At 37.8% G+C, this 26,963-nt stretch overlaps 1 protein-coding gene across 14 annotated transcripts in view; it reads left to right on the top strand.

The window, feature by feature from the left end:
• The window catches only part of LOC135701740 (mucin-2), a 426,987-nt gene that overhangs the window by 148,367 nt on the left and 251,657 nt on the right, over positions 1 to 26,963 (top strand). For all 14 annotated transcript variants that reach the window (XM_065222640.1, XM_065222645.1, XM_065222643.1 and 11 more), the window contains one exon: positions 21,874 to 22,073. In XM_065222640.1, coding sequence (XP_065078712.1) covers positions 22,033 to 22,073 — 41 coding nt within the window. In that variant the 5' untranslated portion in view covers positions 21,874 to 22,032. The remainder of the gene's footprint in view (positions 1 to 21,873; positions 22,074 to 26,963) is intronic.

Here is a 26,963-nt window from a genome sequence, read left to right as displayed (position 1 = left end):
AAAAAAAATACAAGAATAAATGGATTAGCGATTAGCGATAAGCAACACTTATGTGTGGAACCGCTCATGTGTTCTTTTCGAACAATCTTGTTGTGATCAAATTGGTTAATATTTTGGATATGTAACAGATATTTTAAATAAGCTTTAAATTGTTGGTTCTAGAACAAACAAATCATCAAAATCTGCTGACTCAGCAATGATCAAAATGCTGACAAAATTTGGATCCATATCCAACAATCACGCAATGTTGTGAAATCGTATTTCAATGTATGAGAAAGCTAGGTAAAACATAAAATAACAAAAATAAAAACATTTTTTTTTTGGGTTTTGTCCAACCTCCAACCACTGGAATTTAAAGTAGGCTGCGCTGCTGAATTGACGTTTTTGTACTGTGCTGCGTGATTTTTTCGTGAAAAGTTAAATTCAAATTTTAAATAACTAATAATGTGAATTAAATTGCAACCATTGTGAAGTGGAGTTTTTAGGCTCTGAACCATTTGGTGGATTATTTTAACTTTTGGTTAAAATTTGACAGATGAAAAGTTATCGATTAACCCTGCTATCCGAGCATGGTTATTTCTGACAGACAAGAAGTTAAATTTTGACAACCGTGGCTCGAAAACCGGTCGATCGACAGCACGGGGATTTTCGAACATAGAAAATAACTTTCGAAATGTCACTTTTAACCACGAGTTAAATTTAACTTGGCAAATGGTTCACAGCCTTAGTGGATTGTATGACGATGACCAAATGGAGTTCCTATCGATTCCGTTGCTTTAGTAATTGGCATTGATGAATAGTGAAGTCTTCCGGATAACAGCAGTTTGTTCCAGCCGGCGCCGACGCTCAGCCAAGTTATTTTTTGGCTTTCGTTTCTGTAGCTCTTATACAAAAATTCAATATAATTTTTTTTTTTTATTATATCTTTATTAAGGAGACTTTCAGCCGTTGGCTGGCTCGTCTCCGAGATTCAATATAATTAACAGTAGCTCATTAAATACGCGCCAATCAAGTACTGCAATACTGCTTGATGGAATATTTCAGCGATATATTGACATCGATATTGTATTGAAGCAGGGCTTACCGGAATACCTGCGTTCTTGTAATGGGCTATTGGATCTACGGTAGAGGTGTCACCTTCTAGTTCTTGGATTCAAGCTTATTGCAGTCATGACTGCAGGGAGATTTTATGTCACTGCCAGACAGTGTAAGTTGGATTGTAAATACATACATACATACATACAGACCTTATAATGCCTCAAAATGTAAATTTAACATGCAACTGGCTGAAACGGGTCCAGAGGGATTCTGATTGTACGTTGTTGCTGGAATCTTGATCGATATCAGAACCGCAACTGGCGATAATTCTCTAATATAACAACAAAACCCCATTTTGAAGCTCCTTACCTGATGTTATCCTGAACAATGTAAACTTTCTAACCTCACAAAGCCACACTACGGACGAGGTCGTTATTACTAAGTTGGTGGTCATTCCGTAGATCTGCTCCATTCTAAAATAGTTGTGCAACATATAAAATCTCTATACCAACCTTAGGTGAAAATTACGATGCCTGTAAAATATGAACCTGACAAATTTTGCAAACAACCTTTCTCTGATCCAGGTTCTTCGGTGCGTAATTAGACCTCGCTAAAGTTGTTGCATGCTGCATGGAGACACATCATACTGTAAACCAAAATAGGTAATACACTACATTGAATTCCTCTTTAGTGATGTGACTTATATTACAGGTATACTTCTATGAAACGTAGCTGTCACTTTTGAGTTCCATCTTCAATATCTCGCTAATAACAATTGAGTCATACACATTAATATTCTTGCGAGAAATCGGCGATGGAAGATAGGAGTGGCAGTTGCGTTATATCGAGGTATATCTGTATATGTTTATTTTAAAGAGGATTTAAATTTATTTCAGAAGATCAAGTTCAGCACTGGGAGAGGCTGTGCGTGTGTTCGAACCTGATGTTTGTTTTTGCCTTAGATTTTTGTTATTATTTATTTTATCTATAATCGGTTGCTGATATAGCCATACCCAGGCCCAGGAGACAATTTCTAGTTCCTCATTCTAGGTCCCTATTATTTGCGCGCTGAGAAGCTGTTCCGAAGCCAAGTAAAACCTCCACGAGGCGTCCCATCATTCGTTGAGTCGCAGCGTTGAACCTGACTATTGGACATGAAAAGGCAATGCACATCAAAAATCGACTACATACATCCGAACATTTGTTTATCTCAAATCGAAGGAAGACATTCCGCGCAACTACCATAAACCGGACTAGTTCATGTTGATCTTTGTCAAGCTTCGTCTACAATTTGGACTTCTACATCAACACATGTCAGGCAGCCTTCAGGTTCAATTGGCTAAACTTGGTCAGTTCGTTCCATTTTGTAAATTTTTATCTTTTCAAACCAGTAACGTTGGGAAATCACCTTTTTGTAGTACGTTACTGGTATAAGATCTACCACCGAACCCTTCTGTGTTACCTGACTTATAACGAATATAAGTTGTATACGAGTACCCCGAATACAACGTGTGACTCGTCTAATTTTGCATAGTATTTGCAATGTAAAATTCGACGAACTATACGTTGTATTCGGGGTACTCGTATACAACGTATATTCGTTATAAGTCAGGTAACACAGTAGTCGTGACAACTTCAAACTAGGGAATCAAGATTTTCCAGTAATCAAAGGATCACATTTTAGTCCTTGTTACTTTTTATGACTTGATAATAGTGACAATACTCGGGTAGTGACCACCGCGCCGTTATGCATTTCTATATTGTATATTTCAAATCAAAAATATTGTTTATGTCCATAGATTTCATATAATCCTTTTCCCTTTGTCCTTCTCCTTTTCCTTTCCCTCTTCTCTTTTCAGAAAGCGAGTAATGGCGCTATAGCAATAAGTCATAAAAGGCTAGGACAAGAGTTAGTGCTCATGCCATGAGCATCACTTAACCTTTCTAACTTTGATGCTTCCAACGACCAACCAATCATATAATTACCAAAATCGGAACGTACGGTACGAGATGACCACGTTTCATCCATTTATTGGATTCTGAAGCATCGTGTTTAAATCTTAGATTTAAACAGGCCCGATGTTTTCTGAATCATCTTGCCCCTTAAATGCTGCACAGTAGGCCTGGCCGTTTTGATACGTGTGACGCATCTTCGATGTGGAACATATATTAAATAGACAAGAAAAATTATATAGGTATATATATATATCATTTTCCAGAATGCTTTCAAGAGCTGGCTGTGTTGGTGTTAGATTAGATTAGATTAGATTTGTCCGGCCTCCAACCACTGTGCGCTCCCCTAAGGGATTCTATCATAACAAAGCTATACGACCGATAACTTTTAGGATTGACCTGGTCCATGAAATAAATCATTACTATGCAGAAAATCATTAATTGGAAAATTAAAAATAAGGGCTCTCCACTCACTTAATGATTTTACTAATATCCAGTAAAGTCGAACAAACAAAGCTCTCACACCTCAACTAACAAAAAACACAATAATCACAAAATCTAGCTGGATGTCCTAGTGCCCTCTAATTTTAAGCTTAGATGAGTACGCATAACTTCGATTTGAAGCTATTCTACACCCATTCACTAAACAACCATCTCCGTAAAAAAAAATAGAAGACGAAAAATACTGCACTCTGCAACGAAACATGTCGCGCATCGTTTGATATCGGGGCATTCTCAAATGACTTGCACTCACAACGCTTTATTTTCCAAACAATGAAGCATATCATATCTAGCAGTTAAAAATGACGTATCACACCACTCTTACTTTGCCGTGGATAAATAGTTTGATATTTTTCTTCTAGATCCTCGAAAAATAGGATTTATTTATGCTAAGCTTTAAAAATCTGGAATTTATTGCTTCATTTTCATAAAATCCTTAATGATTAATTGTAATAACCACACACGCATATAGACTTCAATCACCGTCTAATGAAGTTAACCACATTATCTCGTCCAATATTGATAAAAGATAAACCGCCGACCTTCAGAAAACAACCTTCGGAAAAAGAAAAGTATCAAAATCCATAGAACTTCACGAAACACGTCCATTTTCGATCACGCTCAAACTCGAACTTTCGTATACAATTTGGATGTACTCTATAAACTACTAAATTGGTTTAGATCTCAAATTTCAATAAAGAATAGTTTCATGCGACTAAACAACAGCTTTATTTTGTCGAGTAGTGTTCAAATCACGTAGATTCAGCCCAAATCAAGCAGAACAGCATGAATAAATCACCCATTTACCGAAAATCTATCGATTTTCATCGTCGAATGGCTCGTTGTCTTGGCATTTTCAGCCATAGTTTTCTGTTTGTTTCACAACCACCTCAATAACGGTAGTCGGAAAATCCCGCGATTGCAAGTCATTTTTCCCATAAAAATGTTAATTGTGGGATTATAAGCACCGGTCATCACCGCCTCGTACCATTCTCAACCTCAATCCTCAATCTCCTCCCGCATCGAAGCTTCATACGTTTACCGCAGTTTCGATACGGATCAGCATAAACATGACCCAGGAAAGTCCGAGCGGTGCGAGATTTATACTGGCTCGGCGTTACGGCTGGATGGTTGGTAGAAGCAGTAAACAACTATTTAGCGAAATGAAATTGCCGACAATAATTTAATTAGCGCTCTTATGGTTTGGCCCAACTCCGGCATCTGGCAAGCTACCGACTGTCATCACCAGAGTGGATATAGGCTTTGCAGAGTAATTTCCATTGCCCATTCCGTCTGCTGCGGAGCGGTGTGTTGTAAATGAAAATAACTTTTACATGCATAACGGCTATGGCCGCACAGGCATGTGTCCCTGTGGGTTAGGAATGGTTCCAAAGCTAATTGAATGTGTCGATTGGGCCACTCGTTGAGGCTACTGCAAGTCAATATGAATGTTTGGTGTGTTGACGACTACAACTGGATTTGATAGACGAGAATTTCATTGACAAGATCGATAGTGATGATTTTCATTAGCAATTTTAATTTAGTTTCTGAAATTTATTGAACTGAAATATAAAGGATTGTTATGGAGAAGCCTCGCCATGTTTTGTGGATTTTCATTTAATATAAGTTTGCTTGACTAAATCACCCAAAAGAAGTCTTTCACAACAATACTACACCGACGACGTACGCATTTACACACTTACAAATAACTAATTTTACACGTGACGGAATCCATGTTTGACATCAAATATGAGACGTGAACAACCATGTCATGTAATATTAAGTGTTCCAATACTGAAAAGATCGTTGCTCGAAGAAAAGTACGTTTGATTAAGCTATATTTCGCGTCTGTTATGCCTCATATTTATGTCAAAATTGAGGCTCGTATATGTCACTCTCAGAGCACCTAAATTTACATGAATTTTTCTAAGTGTGTAGTCCATATTCAATCATTGTTAGGCAAACCCTGTCAAAACTTGCACTCTTATAGATTTTCGAATGTTGTGAAATGAATAAAGTGAAGACTAATGTTATTTTCCTAATAAGAATAACTTCTAAAGAGAAAACAATTCCATTTTTTTATGAAATAGATACGTCATCAAGAGATAGCCGCTTGAAAAAATGTATGTGCTTATCTCGTATGAAAGTCAGGCCATTTGTCTCAAGGACACGCAGATCGTGTTCGTGAGTTGCAAATGTGATTTAAAATTACATTCACACGCACATGCGAATGCAAAGCCGAATTGCCACACGAAAGGAGCGCGAGTGAGGACACACTTTTCGCGCGAACTTGAGAATCCAACGATCCGAGTACTCCTCGCTCTCGTTGTTTGAAGACCGGTTACGCATCCTTCGCGCCGCGTTCCAAACCGGCCGAGTTTTAGCTTGAAGCGCGCTGTCCAAGATTAGATTGGAGAGGAAGTTATATTCCTCCAACGGTGGAAGCCCTTCTACCGACGTTAGGGCTTCATCGATCACAGTCTTGAACTTTGTCCAATCGATATTACGGGTAAGATCGTACGCGACGTTAACGGCTTCCGACGGATTGAGCCCATTGGCAACTGAAACTTTGATCGGCAAGTGATCACTACCGTGGGGATCTTGGATCACATTCCACGTGCATTAATAATAGCCTGACATGCGACAACTTTAATACCTGGAAATTGTGGAAGATTCACTCTATAGAAGGAATGGCACTTTTTGATCCCCAAAAGTACCCCTCCTCCCCGCGAATCCTCACGATCCAGTCGAATAGTATTAAAATCATAAAAACGAAGATCTATATCTGAAGAGAGCCAAGAGCAAATACATCACAATCATTATTGTGAACTAAAAATTTTAATGAGTCTAATTTAGGAATGAGACTTCGACAATTCCACTGTGGAACAGTGATCAAATCCCCGACCTCGTTTGGAAAATAATCCGTCGAAAGAAATGATTGCTGCAAGGAGGGGCCACTTCAATGTCAATTGCTTCAAGAGTGTCTTCACAGTAGGAAGTATTGCCAGTACATTGCCACAATGTTTTCAAATGAGAACAACCCAGCTGAAGAAGGGGCTTCTGTTCTTAAAACTGGGGCATCAGCGGTTTTGGATGTCCCCGTGAGAGGTGGAAAATCCTGGGTATAGTCAGTTTGGCGGAATCCAGGAGGAGTAGGAATCTCCTTTTTTCCACCACTCCTTGATTTGGGCAAGCTGATTTGGGGTTCATGATTGTCAACTTTCCGCGAACGGATGCGTTTTCGTTTCCGTGCAGAAAAACTGAAAGAAGTTCCCTCCTCAGCCAAGTCAGAGTCAGTCTCGTCATCTGACAAAAGAGAAAAGGTATTGTTGTCGTTGGTCGATGGCGTGGCTGTCTTCAGCATTTCTGCAAAAGACTGCCTGGAACGTTCTTTAAGTGAGCGTTGTAGTTTCTCCCCGCGTTGTTTATACACCGGACACGACGAGAGACAATGAGGAAGAGTTCCTTTGCAGTACACGCATTTTGGTGCAGTAGCTGTACAGGCGCCATCCTCATGCTTCTCCCCGCGTTTTGAACAGCGTGCCTTACTGCCATAGTGGGAGGCCGTATTTCCCAACTGCATACAATTTTGGCAGTTCATGACCCAGGGAACGAACAAACGCACAGGTAGTCGAAGTTTTCCCAGCTCGATGTAGTCAGGAAGGGTTGAACCAGAAAAGGTCACATGGAACGAATCTGTGGGGGTAAAACTCTTGTTACCCTCGCTGACAGAAACTGAGCCCAGTTTTTGGACATCCAGTACAACTTCACCGGGGGAAGCAAACGGTTCTTGAAACGGCCAACCGCCTGCTTTTCCAAGATCTCGGGGGTCAGACTCGCTTCGGTGACCACACCTTCGATCTACACATCACGAGCTGGGATGTAAACTCTATACTCGAGCGTAAAGAGCAGGGAGACAGCAATCTCATTAGCTTGCTTCAGGTTAGAGATGGACACACGAAGTTTATTGTGCCTAACCTTCGTGATTTCGGTTACGGCCGAGAATCACTTCGTCAAATCATTTGAGATTTGAACAACGTTCAAAGGTTTGTTTTTGGGCTGAAAGTAGACAACCCATGGACCAGTCGAGTCATTCGGGTAGGCCCGCGATCTGGTACTTTTCTTAGCCTGCCCATTGACAGACTCAGACGACGAACCAGGGATGACATCGTCAGATTTCTTAGATGAACGGTCATCCATGTCGTCTTCTGACAAAACCGCCATTTTGTCGCACTAGTGAGAGCGCAAAACGCTCTACCACTGAAACGATATCAAAAATCCACAATACACAGAAAACACTACAAACACAGAAACACAAAATGAAAATTAACTAATGGGGGAGGAAAAGAAACAAAAAAAAACAAAACTTATGTGATAATCCTATAGGGTAATTGATTCTGGTTGGACCTATCCAAAAACTGGTGATGGTTGGACCTATTTTTCCAATCGCTAGTTTAGTCAATCTTCGCTAAGTTTTTATTTTTAAAGATCACTTTACTATCATAAAAAACTCTTTTCTTCAATTTGCATGGGTGTTTTATTGAAAAAACTTCAAAACAATTGAGTTTCAATGTGTTTTTAAAACAGTTCACTTTTCACGCATTAGCTCGTCATCATGCCTTACTTTCAAACATACAAAAAGGGAATATTTTTCACAATTATTTTTATTTTCATGCAGTAAAATACTACTTTAAGCTGTAAACAACACGTTAGTACGACCTTTATCCATTGGTTTCAGTAAAATGTTTGAATAATTGACGAAATTCGAATAGATAAATATGATCATGGTTGGACCTACGCATGATGATGGTTGGACCTATGTGTTTCCTAAGACGGCCGCTAGGTGCGCTTTGGTTTGTCTACATCCTTCATGCGCAGCTGATTTGAAATTCGATTTCGTTTTTTCCGAGTGATCAGTTTCTTCGATTGATTGAAAAAATGGCTAAAGAAAAGAGTTATACGGTCGAAAATCTTCAAGAGGCTGTTCTTTTAGTAAGAAATTAATCACTTACCGCGTACCAGGCACAGAAAAGGTACAATATTCAGAAAACGACACTTCACGCAAAAATTAAGGGAAGCCAAGTGTTGATTTGGAAAACCAGCTAGCGGATTGGGTTTGTATGTGCGCTGTTTCTGGCAACCCCAAGACGACTAAAAAGATCTTGGAAGCTGCCAAAGACCTTGCGTCACTAGTTGGGCGAAAATTTAAAGGAGGAATTCCATCGTCAGGTTGGCTGAAAGGGTAACCACCGATTTTCGAACTACCACGAAAGCGCCGAAAGAATCTGTTAATATGAATTTACATTTAGCACTTCACATACACCTTCTGTGTGTGAATTAATTTGAAATAAAATGCTAAAAATTGCTAACTGAAACTTATTTCCGAAAAAAAAACTCCTAGGAGAAAAAGAACTATAAAACCGGAATTAAGTTCTGATATTCTGTCATTTTAAGCCCCTAAATTCCCCGGGGGCACCCAGAACATGCCCGGAAGTGGCCAATGTGGTCCAAGGCACTCAATTTTGTTATTGATCTTGTTATCGAATTTGGAAGTAATGTAAAGTGTCGCATGATAGGTTTTATTCCTTCCATGTCAAAATTAGGTCCATGTTCCATATACCCTCGAACTTGTTCCGGCCATATCTCCGGAACCAGTTGACTGATTCCAAAAATATTCGATAGCTTTCAATGGGACCACAATACTTATAGTTTGACGTTAAAAAATTTCCAAATCGGGTCAATGATTCCCGAGAAAATGAGTCCTGATGGATAGCTAATGCGTGGAAATTGAACTTTTTTAAAAACGAAGTTAAACTCAAATTTCTTGATTTTTTTAAATAGCAAATTCATAAAAACTGTATAAGAAGGGTTTTTTTCATGATACCAATAAGCTCTAAACAAATGTTTTGAACAAATATGGGCTAAACTAGCATTTACAAAAATAGGTCCAACCATCATCATTTTTTAGGTCCAACCAAGATCAGTATAGGTCCAACCAATATCATAATTCTTTGCTGAATAAAAACGTTTTATAAAATGATTTGTTCATAATATTTAACTTTTTATGTTATTATTAGAAACAAGAAATCTTGACGTCGTGTGAAACCGGCCTAAATAGGTCCAACCATCATCAGTTACCCTATATTGATAAATATCCAAAAATAATCCTTTCTTCCTTTTGCGTAGGTACGAGCATTAATTTTGAACCGACTTCTGATGCTCAGCTGTTCTGATTTCTGATAGCTCGTTAGAACGGATGTTAGTTTTTCTTTCTTCTAATGTAATCTAATCTAATACAAACGCAGCCAGTGCGAGAAAGCATCCTGGAAAATGATTAGGTTAGATGAGGTCTAATCATTTTTCTTATCTAATTGATGTTTACAGCATATCTGAGATATGATATAAACATCAATACGGCCAGGCTTGTATTTGCCGCAAAGATGATTCTTGGAAATGAATGGGAACATTTCTTGTATCTACAGGGGTGGAAGGATGCGTGGACATACCATACCAAACGCTCCGAATTACTATGTGTAGTTGTGTGTAATGTGTTAATATTTGTACAATATTGAAAAATCCAATTTTTTTTTAAAATAACCAAACACAGCACTAATAAAAACACGCGAAATTATTGAAAAAGCTTTCAAGTGTCCAAAATGCACCAGCTAAAGGACTTATTGCACTAAATTTTCAATAGACATCTCGGAAAATAAAGCAGCAGCAAATTCAAAACACGTCAGTTTCAATGCACGGCCTACCTCGATCCAAGGGATGTTAGTTTTTCTTTCTTATTGTTTAATTAACCATATCACATGGTGACAAGTACTATGATTTTTTTTGCCGAATCGGTTCCCAGATGCTAATTGATTACAGTTTGTGAGTCGAAGAGTCAACTGGATATTTTGACATTTGACTATGCAATTCTACTAAACATCCAAATAAAAGTTATGTGTTGTGACAAAATACAATAAAGTTGATAAAACATTTGAACACGATTGCAATTAAAGAAAACAGATGAAACCATCCCAAAGCTTTTCACACAAAAATACTGTGAGTACACTTAGATATATAGGCTCGAGCAACAGGTAGCGAATTCAATATCCTTTTAATCTGCAAAAAAATTCCTTGGTTTGTTTTCCGTCGATCTTTTTTTTTTAACTCTTTATTTGTTCCAAATTCAAAATAAATTACATTTCATTTTAACCTAGGTGCTCCAGTTACTGCAGTAACGTACCAGCCTTAATTGTTATGATATATATCTAAGTGTTTTTACATTGTTCATGTCTTGGCAATTCAGTATTTTAAACAGGTTTTTTAACCTGCATGTCAGTATAACAATTGATATCTTAAAACTAAAAACTAAAACTAATCTTATCTAAGTATAAAGGGAATTAATCGTTGCAATTGAGGATTGCAACGATTTTTGCCTGAAATTATTAATTATTTTGTTGGACATTTGTTCTAAAGTCTCAACATTCGAAATTCTATGTACCTCAGTAGTACTGTACCAGGGAGGCAACTTCAAAATCATTTTCAGAATTTTGTTCTGAATCCTGTGAAGTGCTTTTTTCCTGGTAGTGCAGCAACTAGACCATATTGGCACAGCGTAAAGCATGGCCGGTCTAAAAACTTGTTTAAATATTAGAAGTTTATTCGTCATGCAAAGTTTGGATTTCCTGTTTATATATACAAACATTTAATATATTTGTTACATTTGGCTTGAATGCCCTCAATGTGATCTTTAAAAGTTAATTTTTGGTCAAGTATTAATCCAAGATATTTCACTTGGTTTGACCAGGAAATTGGAACTCCGTTCATAGTGACTATGTGACTACTACTAGGTTTCAAAAACGAAGCTCTAGGCTTATGTGGAAATATTATAAGTTGAGTTTTGGAAGCGTTGGGAGAAATCTTCCATTTTTGTAAATAAGAAGAGAAAATATCTAAACTTTTCTGCAGTCTGCTGCAAATAACACGAAGACTTCTTCCTTTAGCGGAAATGCCTGTGTCATCAGCGAACAAAGATTTGTGGCAACCGTGAGGCAAATCAGGGAGGTCCGAAGTGAAAATTGTTATACAATATAGGCCCAAGAATGCTACCCCGAGGAACTCCTGTTTTCCGTCGATCTTGTTTTCCGTGCTGAGCACCAATGCTATCGACGCCAGGGAGGCAGCTCCCACACCTAGACCCTACCTATCGACCCGTCAACTCATGAACCGGGGACCAACGGGAAATTGAAACTCCTTGTGTACTGCACTGCAGCAAACGTGAAGTTCCAGTTTCTTTGTTATAAGTTTCGTGAAAGCTGATATTTGCGCTCTTGAAATTTTTATGTGGTACTGAGATTGATCAGAAATAAGGTTTCCTCAGCGATTTAACTTCAAAACGCTAAAAAAAAAGATGCACACACAAAGCCGGAGTGCACAATTTTTCACCAATGTTATGCAACATTTCGTTGTTTCTGGAGAACTTCAAGATTTGAGCGTTATTGCTATTGTAAACAAATATGTCAATCGCTGATTTCTTGCGAATAAAAGCTCAATCTCGCGAACAAACTATTCCAAATGAGTGTGTTGTTAGTTTTCTAGGCTGAGTTTTTATTCACGATAAATCGGTGATTGAAGTGTTTGTTTACAAAAGCAATTACGCCCAAATCTCAAATCACTACTAAGTTGATCGGGATGGTCTCGATTAGGCATAAATCCCGCCAATAAGTTCTCGGTACATCTTTTATCTACCGATTGAGCAAAAAAAATACTAAATATTGCTGTTTTTAAAGATTTCGTTCGCATTTTGTAGACGCACATGTATAATTTGTCATTTGTTTCTGTGGTGGGAAAAAAGTGACATCCATATCTATCACAGATTACAAATTCGACAGGGAGCATACATAAGGATGTAACCGTGATCGATTTTCTCTTTTGTTAATAACTCATTTGGATTAACATTTCTCGGTGCGTTTGCTGTTGCTTTTGATAACCAATAGATACAACCTGTAACAGTAACAAATTTCAGATAATATTCAAGTTGAACATTGCATTAGGTCCTAAGTAGCATTGATCGATTCTTTTCGTCGACTTTCTCTGCCGTTAATTACTTGAGCACATAACCGTTTCTTGTATTTGTCGTATTAGATGCTAGATAAAAACTTCTTTTATCGATATGTGTGCTGAAAATATCTGCCCCGAGTGAATTCAAGGAGAAAGTCGACGAATAGAATCTTGTCAATGTTACTTAGGACCTAATGCAATATTCAGCTTGAATTGTTTCGCTTAGCTGTAGCAATATAAAGACAAAGTCGATGAAGAGAATCGACTATTACAAGTAGGCCGTTTTGAATGCTCACTGCTGAATTTCAGTACCTAGCACTGAAAAAAAAACTCGACGGTACTGCTAAGAGATAAGCATTGTAAGTCCCTCCTACTTGGAAAATTATGCAATCAAACGGCTTGCTATGCCTCGCCCCCATCAGCAAAAAATCTGGGATCTTATAAACCGTTCTATAGCATAAATTTCCAAGTAGGATGGACTCTCATAGCTAATCTAAAAGCATAAATAGAGGTACCGTCTGATAATTTCAGTGCTTGGTACAGGAGTCTGTAATCTGTGTAGGGAAATTCTTTTTTTTTTCACCACAGAAAAATCCTCGTTTTCTTATGCAAAATAATGGATGTGCGTTCATAAAACGCACGAAATCTAAAAAAAAACATATTTAGTATTTTTTATTCAATCAATAGATTAAAGATGTACCAAGAATTAAATGAAGGGATTTCAAACTAAAATGTTCTGATCGTGAGATATTGACGATCAATACCGAAATTTCGCCTAAATGTCCAACCCGCTTTGTGTGGTGTGTGTTTCACTGTTGCCCAATGATTAGGGAGGAGAGGGGTTTCAGAAGTTGGGACCGACCATGGATTAGGTGTATTGCAAAACACGCTCTGAGGGGGAAGGGGGGTTAATTGGTCAAAAAATATACGTAATTTATAGATGGCCCTAATTTTACTTCCAAGGCTGTGTCGCAATGGGCGAGTTAAATTTAACTCATGGTTAAAAGTGACAGATGAGTTATCGAATAGCCCTGCTATACGAGCGTGGTTATTTCGGACCGACTAGAAGTTAAATTTTGGTAACCGTGGCTGAGTTTTCCGGCATTTTCGAACATTAAAAATAACTTTCGAAATGTCACGTTTAACCACGAGTTAAATTTAACTCGGCGATTGGTGTACAGCCCAAGAAGTATTTCTCGGTTACTTTTTCGAAGGGCCGTATCAGCTTTTGTAAACAACGCGTTTGATCGTCGATTTGGCGTAACTGGTAGCTCACCTACGCATGCTACTACTACCTACTACCTACTACCTACTAGAGGAAATTTTCCCGTACCTGATATAGTGGTGTTAGTATGTGGGGCGAGCTATCAGTTATACCATTCCGACAATAAAATGCGTTGTTTACAAAAGCTGATATGTCCTTTCGAAAAAGTAATCGAGATTTGTAGTTATCATTCAGGCAAGGAGCGCTTGCGCCATCGAGGTGACGCCGCTACCAGCAACCAGCGATGTCGACGGGAACGACGCGCAAATTTTGAGGTTCAAAATTCGAACTCTGCGTGCTTGACAGGAACCGCCTTCTTACTGCTGCTGCTACTGCTGCTGCTACTGCTGCTGCTGCTGCTGCTGCTGCTGCTACTGCTGCTGCTACTGCTACTGCTGCTGCTACCTGCTGATGCTACCTGCTTACCTGCCGTCCGAAGCGAAAATGAGTTGAGGCACATTAGCAGCGCTGTTTTATAACTTTTCAGATACAAGTAGCACGATGTGCAACCAAATGGTACTCGGTTATGAAGACTGGGTTTGGGGAGAACGATTATTTCAAATTATCACTTTTTATTTGTACATATTTAAAACAGTTTTCTATAAAAAAAAATGAAAAAGCGTTTATTGTAACAGTGCTTGACAGGAACCGCCTTCTTACTGCTGCTGCTACTGCTGCTGCTACTGCTGCTGCTGCTGCTGCTGCTACTGCTGCTGCTACTGCTGCTGCTACTGCTGCTGCTACCTGATGATGCTACCTGCTTACCTGCCGTCCGAAGCGAAAATGAGTTGAGGCACATTAGCAGCGCTGTTTTATAACTTTTCAGATACAAGCAGCACGATGTGCAACCAAATGGTACTCGGTTATGAAGACTGGGTTTGGGGAGAACGATTATTTCAAATTATCACTTTTTATTTGTACATATTTAAAACAGTTTTCTATAAAAAAAAAAATGAAAAAGCGTTTATTGTAACAGCTTACGAGAGTTATTTCCTATCGATTGGTGTATTTGGATTTTAATTTCGTCTATAAATGACAAAGTTATAAGCGTTCAAAACCTTACATCTTTTCGTGACGGTCCATTTTAGATTTTTGATTTACCTCCAGTACCTTCCCATAAGACGTAGTCTACGTCAAAATTAAAATTTTACGAAAATCTGATTGTTTTTTTCAATTTTTTTCAGGTTTGATTCTCATTACTGGTATTTGATTGTTTTGTATTTTTAGACTTTCCGAAAAGGTACAAATCAAAAAAAAAATCATGATTCAAGACTTCAAGGTCTTTTAAATAGATTATTTTTTTCAAAAGCAAACTTAAGTCATTCATCAAGATTCTAAACTATGAACAAACTGTTTCTGAACTTCAAATGAATTGAAAGTGTATTTACGACGATCCGCAATAAGACCTTTACTAGAATTTATACAGATTATTTTACAGATTTTTGTCAGCCAGAAATATAGATTGAAATTTGAAATAATGTGTCCATCCGTTGCTCGAAAGCAAATGACGAACACGGCCAATCATACCAACTCAGCGACTGAGAATAATTGAATCAGAGAATTTTCTTTCCATACGAAATTTACTCAGATTTGGAAGAAACTGCAGTTACTCATAAGCTATGAGTAAGCTATGAGTAATTGCAGTTTCTTCTAAATCTGAGTAATTTTAGTATGGAAAGAAAATTTTCTGAGTCAATTATTCTCAGTCGCTGAGTTGGTATGATTGGCCGTGAAGAAAACGATTTGGCAAGCGTTTTTAGTATTGCTGCTTTTCTCCTCCCTTCCTTTCATTGGTGAAATGTTGAACGGTCAACCAAGTATGCGCAATGTTGTTCGATTGCGAATTTTGATTTTTTTAAAATGTGTCCCCCGAGTGTAGAAATTAAAGACGTAGTCCTACGTAAAAAAAAAACCATCAATCAAAGTGTTTGTTCCTTCATACGTGAAGTTTACGATTACATAGTTGGGAGAAAATGCTATACTTGTATCAACATGAAGTTTTAGTGCGATAATTTCTAAGCTAGAGAAGGCTCTGAAGAGGGTAGATTGATAGTTCCGTTAGAGTACGACAGTGTGAAAATTGAACAAAAGTTGAAATTGAGCAAAGGGCCATTGATACGACTATACTAATAACATACACACTCCTTTGCCTAGCTCCCTTGATGGGTGAGTGAATTTTATGTATTTCCTCAAATCCACAGGCAAAGGAGTGCGCGTTTGACTTGCTCATATTGCTCATCTGCGGTTTCCGTTGCCGTTGCCCGAAGCAAACTGTAATTTGGTAAAGAAGAGATGCATTATAACACTCCATCGCCTGGAGATGCTTCCTTCAGCGTGTAACGTGTAGTTCCTATCAATTTACTCTTTTCAGAACTTTCTCTAGGTAATAAATTGTAGTACTAAAGCTCCATGTTGATAATAGTACAGCATTTTCTCTCAACTTCATAAAAAAAAAACCTGTTTAAAATACTGAACTGCTAAGGCCAAAGCGAAATTCTAATACTGTACAGCTTGAAATTCAGCCTAATACTAGGGCGGCCAAATATTCGGTGCATAATGCTATATATTATTATATTTTATTGATGTACATACTACGTAGTCATCCACTGCGACATAGCTCGTAGACTATCGACTTTATGAGGAGTAAGTTTTGTTGTTAGTATGTTTCCTAGCTTAGGGCTTCAGATAACCTAGTTAGTTAAGACACACTATTACCAATCCGAAGGTGCCGAGCTCGATTATCCGTCCGGTCAAGGAGCTCGAGTCGGAAATGTTCTCGATTTCCCTGTGCATAAAGCATAATTGTGCTTGCCACACGATGTACAATTAATAAGAGCGGAACTATGGGACACGCGAGGAAATACCTGCCTCTAAGAAAATGATCGATTCATCTATATTTTAATCAAAAATAAACCTTCTATTTCAGCGCATTAATTAGGCTGTATAGATATTGATGTTGCCGAAAACATAATGTGAAATATTATGAGGGCGACAATCACGAATTTCGGTGGAGCTCGCATCAATGTGATGAATATAGTGGGTGAGGATAACTGCAACAGACTACTCTTTCAAGCATTCATAGGGTTACCATATGGTATCCTAAAGGAGGACATGTACTCCTATTTCAATACTTTTCTACATCCTCCTTTTGCCCGAAAATGTCCTCCGTTTTAATCCTTGCATTTTTTCAGCAACATATTCATAAAATTGTTTTCAAAGAGCATTGTTTGCAGAGCTTATTTTTTTAATTATGTCGCAACCTAATCTTATCTAGCAAATGTCATTTGATGGTGGGACTATGAGTATACTACAGCTGTCAACCCCCCTACATTTAGGATGCGGTCCAGTTGGTGAATTTTAATTTTAATTTGACAGATGGAAAATTTTCAAATAAACCTGCTATTCTACCAGACTTATTTCAGACAAACCATGAATCAATTTTGACAAACAATTTCTCGACAATCGCACGATCAACAACAGAGGGATTTTCGAACAATATAATTTATTTTCGAAGTGTCAGTGAAAATTCATCAAATGGAACACAGCCACGCAGATTGAATCCAACGTGAATTTTAATTATAAAAAATTGAAGGGTTGTGTCCTATACACGACCGCAGTATGACGTAGAACCACGCAAAATTGATGTATGTCATGCATTTTTGACTATTACTCCCTCATCTGGACCCTACCTATGGACCCATCAACTCATGAACCGGTTTGGCATATATAACTTTTCCGCGTTTCGGTTTAGTGAAACGGGACCCAAGGCTCATTCCTAATTTGTGAAAGGTGATCACGCCGTCCACCTTTAGCCGCTGACTTGATCCTGTTTGTTACAGGACCAAGTGCCACGCCGTCCGAAGCGGTAATGAGCAAAAATACGACAGCAGCGCTGTTTTATATCTTTTCAGGTTCAAGCAGAACGATGCGCAACTGCACCTGATAGGATTTCCCGCCGTTTTTTTTATGAATGGGGCGAGGCAGGAAGTATCTTTTGTGCAGAATATGTAAAAAAAGGCTGGACTTCGGATGTTAATCTAACTGAATATATAGAAGTACCAGATATGTTTTACAGTCAGTTGTTGGTAATTCACCAACAGAATAGAATGTATGCCTTTTTTAAGCAAAATTTTTCTAAAATTTAAAAGTTTTGGCTCTATGGTAAGCGGGTAAAAAATTAACGGAATTTAACCTTAGCTTTTACTTATAATTGTAGTTTTCTTATAATTTATTTCCCGGAATAAAGTGATAAGTCCATGTCTTTTTCGGGTTATCGTTTAAGGCGGGGGGAGGGGGTGTTTTGCATGTATATCTTTTCCAAGTTCCTCATTTCCTCATTGTGATAGGTGGTCACGCCATAATCCACCTTAGTCCGCTGACTTGTTCCTGCTTGCTGCAGGACCAAGTGCCACGACGTCCGACGCGGTAATGAGCAGAGGCATGACAGCAGCGCTGTTTTATATCTTTTCAGGTTCAAGTAGAACGATTTACAACAAACTGGTACTCGATTATGACGACTGGGTTAAGGAAAATCGTTTATTTCATGAAAACAGAGATAAAATTATCATTTGTACAGCTTTGAAGTGTTTTTTGTGGAAAATTCTAAAGATATTTCTTTCAGCAGACGCGTAATGTAATATCCTATCGATTGGCGTATTTGCATTTTATTTTCATCTAAAAGTGACATAGTAACAAGCGTTCAAAACCTAACACTATTTCACCACACATGTTTTTTGATTTGCACCCCTGTATAGTCGACAAAGACGTAGTTCTACATCAAAAAACGCGTTTCTCAGTCCAACTTCGTTTGAAATGCGCAATATCAATCTGAATCAATGGTAAAATTAACAGGTTGCTTAAATGTTCCATGTGGTTTCAATTAGCGATGACATATATCCTGATCTATGTACATGATAAAAGTTGGGATGATTTTAAGGCTGTAAAGCTGTACTTTTCATGCAAATCAGCTAGACTCGATCATTTCCAAGTATCAAAAATGAATTATGAAGGCTAGTTTGATGCATTTTTCAGAAGTATAACGAGAAGATGAATTGAATTGGTAACGACTACAAGTTATGAACAATCTCAATTAAACCTTTGCAAATCATGAATTTTGTAATAGTGCACATATTATTAAAACTGTTTGATAAAAACTCATTGCCCTCCTTTTAATGTTAAGAATTCCCATTATTGTATTACTTCGCACATTCGTTTCAACGCTTCGCTCTCACTATGGCATCAGCCTAACCTGAATTATAAATAACGAAATAAATGTTATTCATTCTTTGTTCAACCGTCAAATTAACAAGTAGTTTCTATTTACGGCTCACTTGAAGACCTATGGGAAGTCGTGAAGCAGGAAAAGGGCAGCTCGTTGATTATACAGTCAAAGGTCGTGCAAAAATAATCTTGTTGCTAGATCCCATGAACTATGTTTACGTCAAAGATGCGAACACCTCGCAGGCCGAGTCGCGGAGCGTGATGGTTAACTTGGAGGCGGCATTCGAAGATACTGGCCTTACCATACGTGTAGGATTGCTGAGGAAGCTTATCACTACCAGTTTCTCGTCTTGTGATTCCATGGATTCAAACGTCAACGACCTTTTCGCTGCCCATCAAATACGAGGGGTCATATTTTATATTTCCAAAGAATGGGAAGTAGCTTCATTTTGATACTATCACCTATCACCTCATGGGCTTGTACTCCACCGGTGGACTAGCCGGGAGGTGATAGGTGATAGTGATAGGTGATAGTATCAAAACGAAGCTACTACAGGAATTTCATTCGTCATCGGCCAAAAGTACATTTTTAGGTAAGCATGCACCCCGTATTAGCAGAAGCAAGGCGTAACCTATTAGAGGTCAGTTGAGCAGTCGAAGGGGCCAAAATGCAAGTATTGCCACATTGGCAAGGACTGCAGGAAGAAGAAGTGATCCACATTTTGTACGGTGCTGTCTGCGGACAACAACGAGAGCAATGCCTGGTACAGGTGCTTCGGGTTATTTCACCAAGGACAAGGGTTTTATGGCGGAGCAGCGAGCAGCAGCTGGAGTTATCAAGCAAACAGCTAGTCCAGAAAATCCTCCTATTGAAGTCAACAACTTAAAATGTATTCCGAAGATGTGCAACAGATGTCTAATTTCAGTAAGCCAGATTTTTCGTAGAGGTCATGAAGTACGATTCAGCAAAGATGGTGTGAAAGTAATCGACCCGAGTGGTGTGCTGATTGCAACCGATACCCACGATGTGCGCAAAGGTTTATTCAAGTTCGATGACGATAAGACTGCGGCGATGTCCCTAGCGTGTACGTCTTCAACCCTGGACTTAAGACATCGTAGAATGGTTCATCTCTACATCTCATGCTTGAAGCAGCTGAAGTCTGGTTTAGCATCTGGCGTATCATTTGGGGAAGCAGCGATTGAAAATTGCGTCACAAACATCTTGTTTACCGTTACCGAACAAAGGTCCTCGAGCCAGCGAGCTTGTTCACTCCACTCCACTCCAATGCCACGAAACCATTGAGTGTAGCATTTTGATATCTTCAAGAATGTTTCTTCATTTTTCGAGTACTTTATTTGAGTAGTGACATTTTTTGCTCAAGCCATAAACTCAGATAAAAAAAATGTGTAACATTAAAATTGATAATCGTCTATCCAAGTCAAACAAAAAATCTATCTCTGAAGTGCACGGGTGAAAATGAAGTTAAACGGTAGAACCCCCTTAAAAGCGTTTTCTGAACTTATTTTTTTTTAATCTCCACATTTTTTACGTTTTACAAAGTTGTAAGTGTATATCTTCGTTTATTATTCCGAAAAACATTATTTTAGCTGAAATGAGTCTTTGCAACCTTGCCTATAACTTCGTGCACTTGAGAAATAGAAAGCTTTTGTCTTGGACAAAGTTTCGTCAAATGACTTCATCTACAATCTTTATACAGATGGTTATCAATTTCAACAAGAAATAAAAAAAAAGTTGTTTTTATCTGAGTGTAAGTTAAGCAATAAAAAAAAATACTACTCAAATAAAGTAATGAAAAAATAAAGAACTATAACAACTATGCTTAGATCACCGACTAATAATCAGTTGGTTTATAAATTACATGCGAATTTCAATCTCGGTGTAGATAGAAAGAAGATTGATGACGATTCTGAGGATTTCCAGCAAAAAGATGATGCGCTATGCAAGTAGAAATGAGAGAAGATTTTTCGTAGATTGATTCGCTAGTGTGAAATTTTTCGAGCATCTAAAATAGAGATTTATATGTGACGCCCTCCTCGTAGCAAACTTAGTTTGCACATTGAACATACTATGATATATATATATTAGTAATGAATTGGTGTATTGCGGTTATTGCGGTGCTATTGTAGATGTCAGTAGCTGAGTGCAATACTCGAGAGTAAACAGTTGTGTGGAATTCTGTGTAATCCGGTAACCAAGCCGAATCACCTGTGGTCAATCTCCGGAAGTGAGAGTACCACAAATTTCATGGCGATTGTTGCTCTATAACTCTATAACTCTATAACTCGATGGTGTCACCAATATTGAGTTGTAGAGATTTCACAGTATTATTTACTACCCATAATCACCTGTCAGTTCCATATCGATAAGAATTCAAGCAAAGATGGGACTGATATGCGATTATGGAGTCTATTTTTTATTCATTTTAACGTCTAAATTCGAGCAATACAAAGAAACGATATCGAATGTACTTGTCAATGAATCAAAAGTATCGAATGTGTATTCTTATATCCGTCAGAATCGGCTCATCTCTAAACCACTACAAAGTAGCTATACGCAACATAACAAGAAATATCATATAAAAATGGATTATACGAGTAGCCGAAGCTATTCAAAAGTTCCAACAAGCAATAAGGAAACAAATTGCTATCGCGCAAACATGTAGTTAACCAAAGTTTCTCGTCTTCAATCTTGACAGAATAAATTTGGTCTTATCTATAAATTATTCGTCTTATTCCATGCTCAGCTCCCTCTTTTCCATTTCAGAACCAGAAAATCCATAACAATCGAACTCATCACACCGTTTTTATTGCAATTCTCTTTCCAGAAATTGTTTTATTGCGTTACTCCGACAGTGCCCGTGTAGTAGCTGCTCGTCTGCTGGCGTTTTGAATTCAAGACGTGAAAACCGGAAGTATCGAATCACCAACGACAGAAACAACATTGCAATCACGGAACCATAAAGTCAATCCTCACCACCCGCGCGATGGCAAAAGCTGATTCAATCCAGAATGGAATCAAAACAGAGTAAGTACAATTTTGTTATTCGCAATTAATAACTTTTCCACCATTTATGAGCTTTGCGATTCGATCCACGGGCCACCCAGTCACAATCTTGCCAATAAAAAGTTCTGACGTCTAATTAAATAGGTAACACAATCGATATTCCATCCATTATGGCCACGGTAGGCATAGAGGGAGGAAAATTCAACTTTTCGAACTTTAATTCGACCGTGATATTAATTTTCCGATCCCTCTATCTTTGAATAACACTCCAACGCGTTTGTGCTATCTATCGTTTGTCAGCACCTTATTTTGAACGGACTCTGCTCAAAGTTCTTCTAGCGTTAACGAACAAAGGCAGCTTGAAGCCAATCAGAGTGGCTTTCCTTCATTAAACGTTTCCAAAAAATTAAAGTTTTGGCTTCTATTTCCTTTCTCAACTATAGCTCAATTTGTAGTACATACACAATTCTCTCTTACAAGGTTTCTTTTATCGATTCTGTTTTCTGTGTTGACGGTCAACCTCAATGATAATTAATTTCGTTAGGGAAGAAATTGTCAACCACTCATCGAATCGATCGTTAAAAGGAAAGAAAGTCTGCGATTAGGTAATTTGGTAAAGGTCCATACAAAACAGAGCGGTTCAGTGTTAGACAGAGATTGTCCATTCACTTGCTACACTACATACCTTTGATGAAATTAAATGAACAGTGAGGCTCATTATTAGCTGCTCACTCATTAGCTATGCACTCAGACTTAACACTTGAGACAATGATGCGCATTTGCGGCGGTGCATTTTTTGTGAGCGTTTTAACCGTGACCTATCTCAAAACGAGTTACTGCAATCTTGATGTGCTTGAGCTTGTGGTCCTGGCACATTGGCACATGAATAACGAGAGTGAAGCATAGATTCAGAACTCTTTTACCAGCATTACTTAAAAAGGTTTAAGTGGTCTTCCGTTCAACTAAAATGCTTTTGCATATCAGAGAGCCACAAAAAGCTATATTCTTCAGCATTATTCATTCAGTGAATGCAATGCTGATTAAAATACATATAACAGTCAAGCTAAAGAAGACATCGGTAACCAAACGAGTTACGAACAAATTCGGTACGTGTTACATCATTTCCCCCTAAATGATTCAATCTAAAAAAAACTGTGCAACAGCTAAGGGGTCGTCCATTAATTATGTCACACATTTAGGGGAAGGGGGGGGGGGTTTGAAAACTGTGACGAGCCATTAAAAAAATAAGGTTCATACAAAAAATGTGACAAAGGGGGAACCCCCCGTTGAAAATGGGCCAAATTTTGCGTGACATAATTAATGGACCATCCCTAATAAAACCAGAATAAACCTCAATAAGCATAGAGCAATTCGCTACGAATTCGCAGATCGGTTTACTTTTGTATTTTTTGATTTGGTTGAAAATTTGCAGAAACGATCCATATGACCGACAATGCCATTTTGCATCTTCATATGGCCATTTTGAATCCAGCCTAATTTTTGAAAAGGGCATATAGAAAAATATCAAGCTTATCTTCAGAAAAATTTTACTCGAAAACTGTTTGCCCGATCGGTTTAGTGTCTTCGGAAATATTTCAGATAATGGATGATACTATTTGAAAAAAAATTGCACTCTAAAAAAACTACACAACTTTTTTTTTAATTTCAAATGAAATCTTAAAAACATTTTTTGGTATTTTTTTTTATTTGTTGATATGTTTTAGGGGACAAAATTCCATCTATTGCACTATAGGTCAAGATGGATAAATAATGGACAAAAAATTTATGATTTTTTTTTTAAAACTCAAGTTTTTGGAAAAATATCCAAAACTTGGTCCAATTACTTTTTTGACTTTAAATAATGAAAGAACACCAAATTTACAATAAAAAAGCACTCAAGTATTTTTTTCTAACACCGTTTTCGAGATGTAGCGGTTTGGAAGTAGATATTTTTAAAATGTTGGTAGTTTTTGGCCATTTTTAAATGTATTTCGCAGTTCTTCAGTTCCGTCAATATTTTTTTGGGAAGGATCAGATAATTTTACAATAAAAATGCAAATTTAACATTTTAAAAATATCTACTTTCAAACCACTACATCTCGAAAACGGTGCGACTTAGCAATTTTACCCAGGTGCTTTTTTATTGTAAATTTGGTGTACTTTTATTATATAAAGTTGAAACAGTAATCGGACCAAGAATTGGATATTTTAAAAATTTATAAAGTTTTTGTCCATCATATGTCCATCTTGACCTAAAGTGCAATAGATGGCATTTTTTGTCCCCTAAAACATATCAACAAATAAAAAAATAAAAAAATATCCTTTTTTGAGAAAAATTGTTTTTTCAGATTTTATTTTAAATAAAAAAAAGTTGGGTTATTTTATTATTGTGCATTTTTTTCATAAGACTATTTATAAGACATTATTTGCAATATTGCCGAAGACACGAAATCAAAAATAAGGCTGGATTCAAAATGGAAATATGAAGATGCAAAATGGCATTGTCGATCATAAGGAACGTTTCTGCAAATTTTCAACCAAATAAAAAAATAAATAAATCGATTTGCGAATTCGTAGAGAATTGCTCCATATTATTATGCATTCTGCTGGCAAACGTAACTTTTTTTATGTTTTGCTTATCGATGTACCGTACATGATTCACACTCTATCTTGAAAGGCTCATTAAGGGGTTTAAAATACACATTTTAAAGAAATGTGACGGGGTCTCCCTACAGGCTACAAAGCAAGACCATGCTGGAGGTGGCTGGGTTCGATTCCCGGTCCGGTCTAGGAATTTTTCGGGTTGGAAAATTTCTCGACTTCTGGGCATAGAAGTATGATTGGACTTGCCACACAATTATACTAATGCAAAAATGGTACAGGCATCGAAAGCTCTCAATTAATAACTTTTTTTTTTATATCTTTATTAAAGAGACTTTCAGCCGTTGGCTGGCTCGTCTCCGACCAATTAATAACTGTGGAAGTGCATCTAGAACACTAAGTTAAGAGCACGCAATAAGCTAATATGCGATATGCAATAAGCTTGAAATGCGAAGAAGAAGAAGAAGAAGAAGAAGAAGACTTAACTCATTAGTAGGTTAAATGTTTACCCATTCAATGAATATATGTTACCCATTAATTACAAGAGCCAGGTTTTGAGATAGGGAGGGGTGAAAAATAGAATTTACTATGGAAAATTTGGCCGAATGCCATTTCACCGAACGCCATTTCACCGAACGCCATTTCACCGAAAGCCTTTGTGATGCTGAGTTTAGGGGAGGGCAGTTACCTCCCCCCCCTTGCCCCCTCTGGCTACGCCTATGATTAATCAGTAACTATTTCTATTTAAATACTAATAATGGGTAACAGTTACTGATTGAATGGCTTAAAAATTTTCCCATTAATGAATAAGCTACATTTCTTCAAAATGATTAATTTTTACCCATACTTTCAAGTTAACGTGTAAGCAACATGACAGCTTACAACATAACGTAAGAAACATGGTGCAACACTAAATCGAAAGTAACGTGTAACCTTTCCTTATGACATATGAAAATGTCGCATTCACGTATGCTAAATCAAAACGTAAAAAATTGGGTGTCCACTAAAATCAATTTATTATCACAGCTAATTTGAAGCTTTATCAAAGCGGTGTAAAACCTACGTTCAAAGTATCGTTAAGAAGTATTCACTTGACCTAAAATTGCCTGGCTTGTAAATAGGAATAAAAATAAGATCAAACATCTTCAGAACCGATTTTATAACCTGAGCCAAAATATTCCTTACGTCATATTGAACAATCACCATTGATTTATAGTTTTGCAAGAGTAGATAATATAAAAGAGAAGACAATACTAGCTACGTCATTGTTGATGTTAAATCACATTACTTTTTCAAAATTGGTGAAGTGCTATTTTTTTATACGATATTGCAAAATAGCATTGTTCCTTAGGTTTGCATTATTTAATTCGTAGCTTGTATATTTATTCGTGATGATAACCTATCAGTTGACAAACTTTCCTTAAGGTCAAGGAAGCAGTTTCTGGAGAAATACATAACTAAATCTTAAAAAAAAACTACACAAATTAAGAAGAAAACAATAATCAACAAGAAATTACTGGAAACTACAGTGAATTATGGAAATTATGGAAACATAATTATTCATGATTTTAAGTGAATTTTGAGGTGATTCGCTGTCTCTAGTGGAAAATGGAGAGTCACATCACTCACGGTGACTATTGTCACCTCACTCACGCCGCAGAATCTCAATGTTGGTTTCAGCATGGCATCGATTGGTAGGCCGTTCCAGCAAGTGGCTCCGTACATCAGCACACTTTTTTCCACTGGAGCTGGTGTGCCGCGGAATGATGAAGCAACGGGTTCGCTACTACTGTTCGCGTTGCAGATGTTGCTGGATGTACTCAGGCCGATCGTCATGAAGCTGTTCTCAGACGGTAGTTGGATGGTAGATCGATTCCGAGGATGTTATTCCGAACAGCTGCAGTTGAATCTTGTTGACGAAGTTGTAAACGAAGCGCACAGTAGATTTTAAGCAGCAATGTAGTTGGTTCTTGAGAGTTGCCAATAGTCCTGGGTAGTACACAACATCGCCGTACATGAAAATAGGTATCACTCCAGCTTGCACCAACTTTCGCCGAGGCTGCGTGGAAAGCACCGAGGCAAACCAACGAAACGTACGTACGACATTGTACGTTTTCTGAACTATGTCGTTCACCTGATGAGACCATGTTAGATTGCGGTCAAGTTTCAAGCCCAGACTGTTGATGTACAGACTAAAGAGAAATAAACTTAGACATGATCTTTTAGGCGTACCGTCAAGAGCATCTAGTTCACTGGACAGGACATCTCCCAGGCGAACAGACTGCTTTCTGCCTGCAAGAAACGATGACA

This window comes from Ochlerotatus camptorhynchus, unplaced genomic scaffold (genome assembly GCF_037179485.1).
Source record: "Ochlerotatus camptorhynchus isolate MF236.1 unplaced genomic scaffold, CSIRO-AGI_Acam_v1.1 ptg000176l, whole genome shotgun sequence".
NCBI lineage: Eukaryota > Metazoa > Arthropoda > Insecta > Diptera > Culicidae > Ochlerotatus > Ochlerotatus camptorhynchus.
The sequence above is the reverse complement of the archived record's forward strand: the minus strand, read 5'-3'. Positions and strand labels throughout refer to the sequence as shown.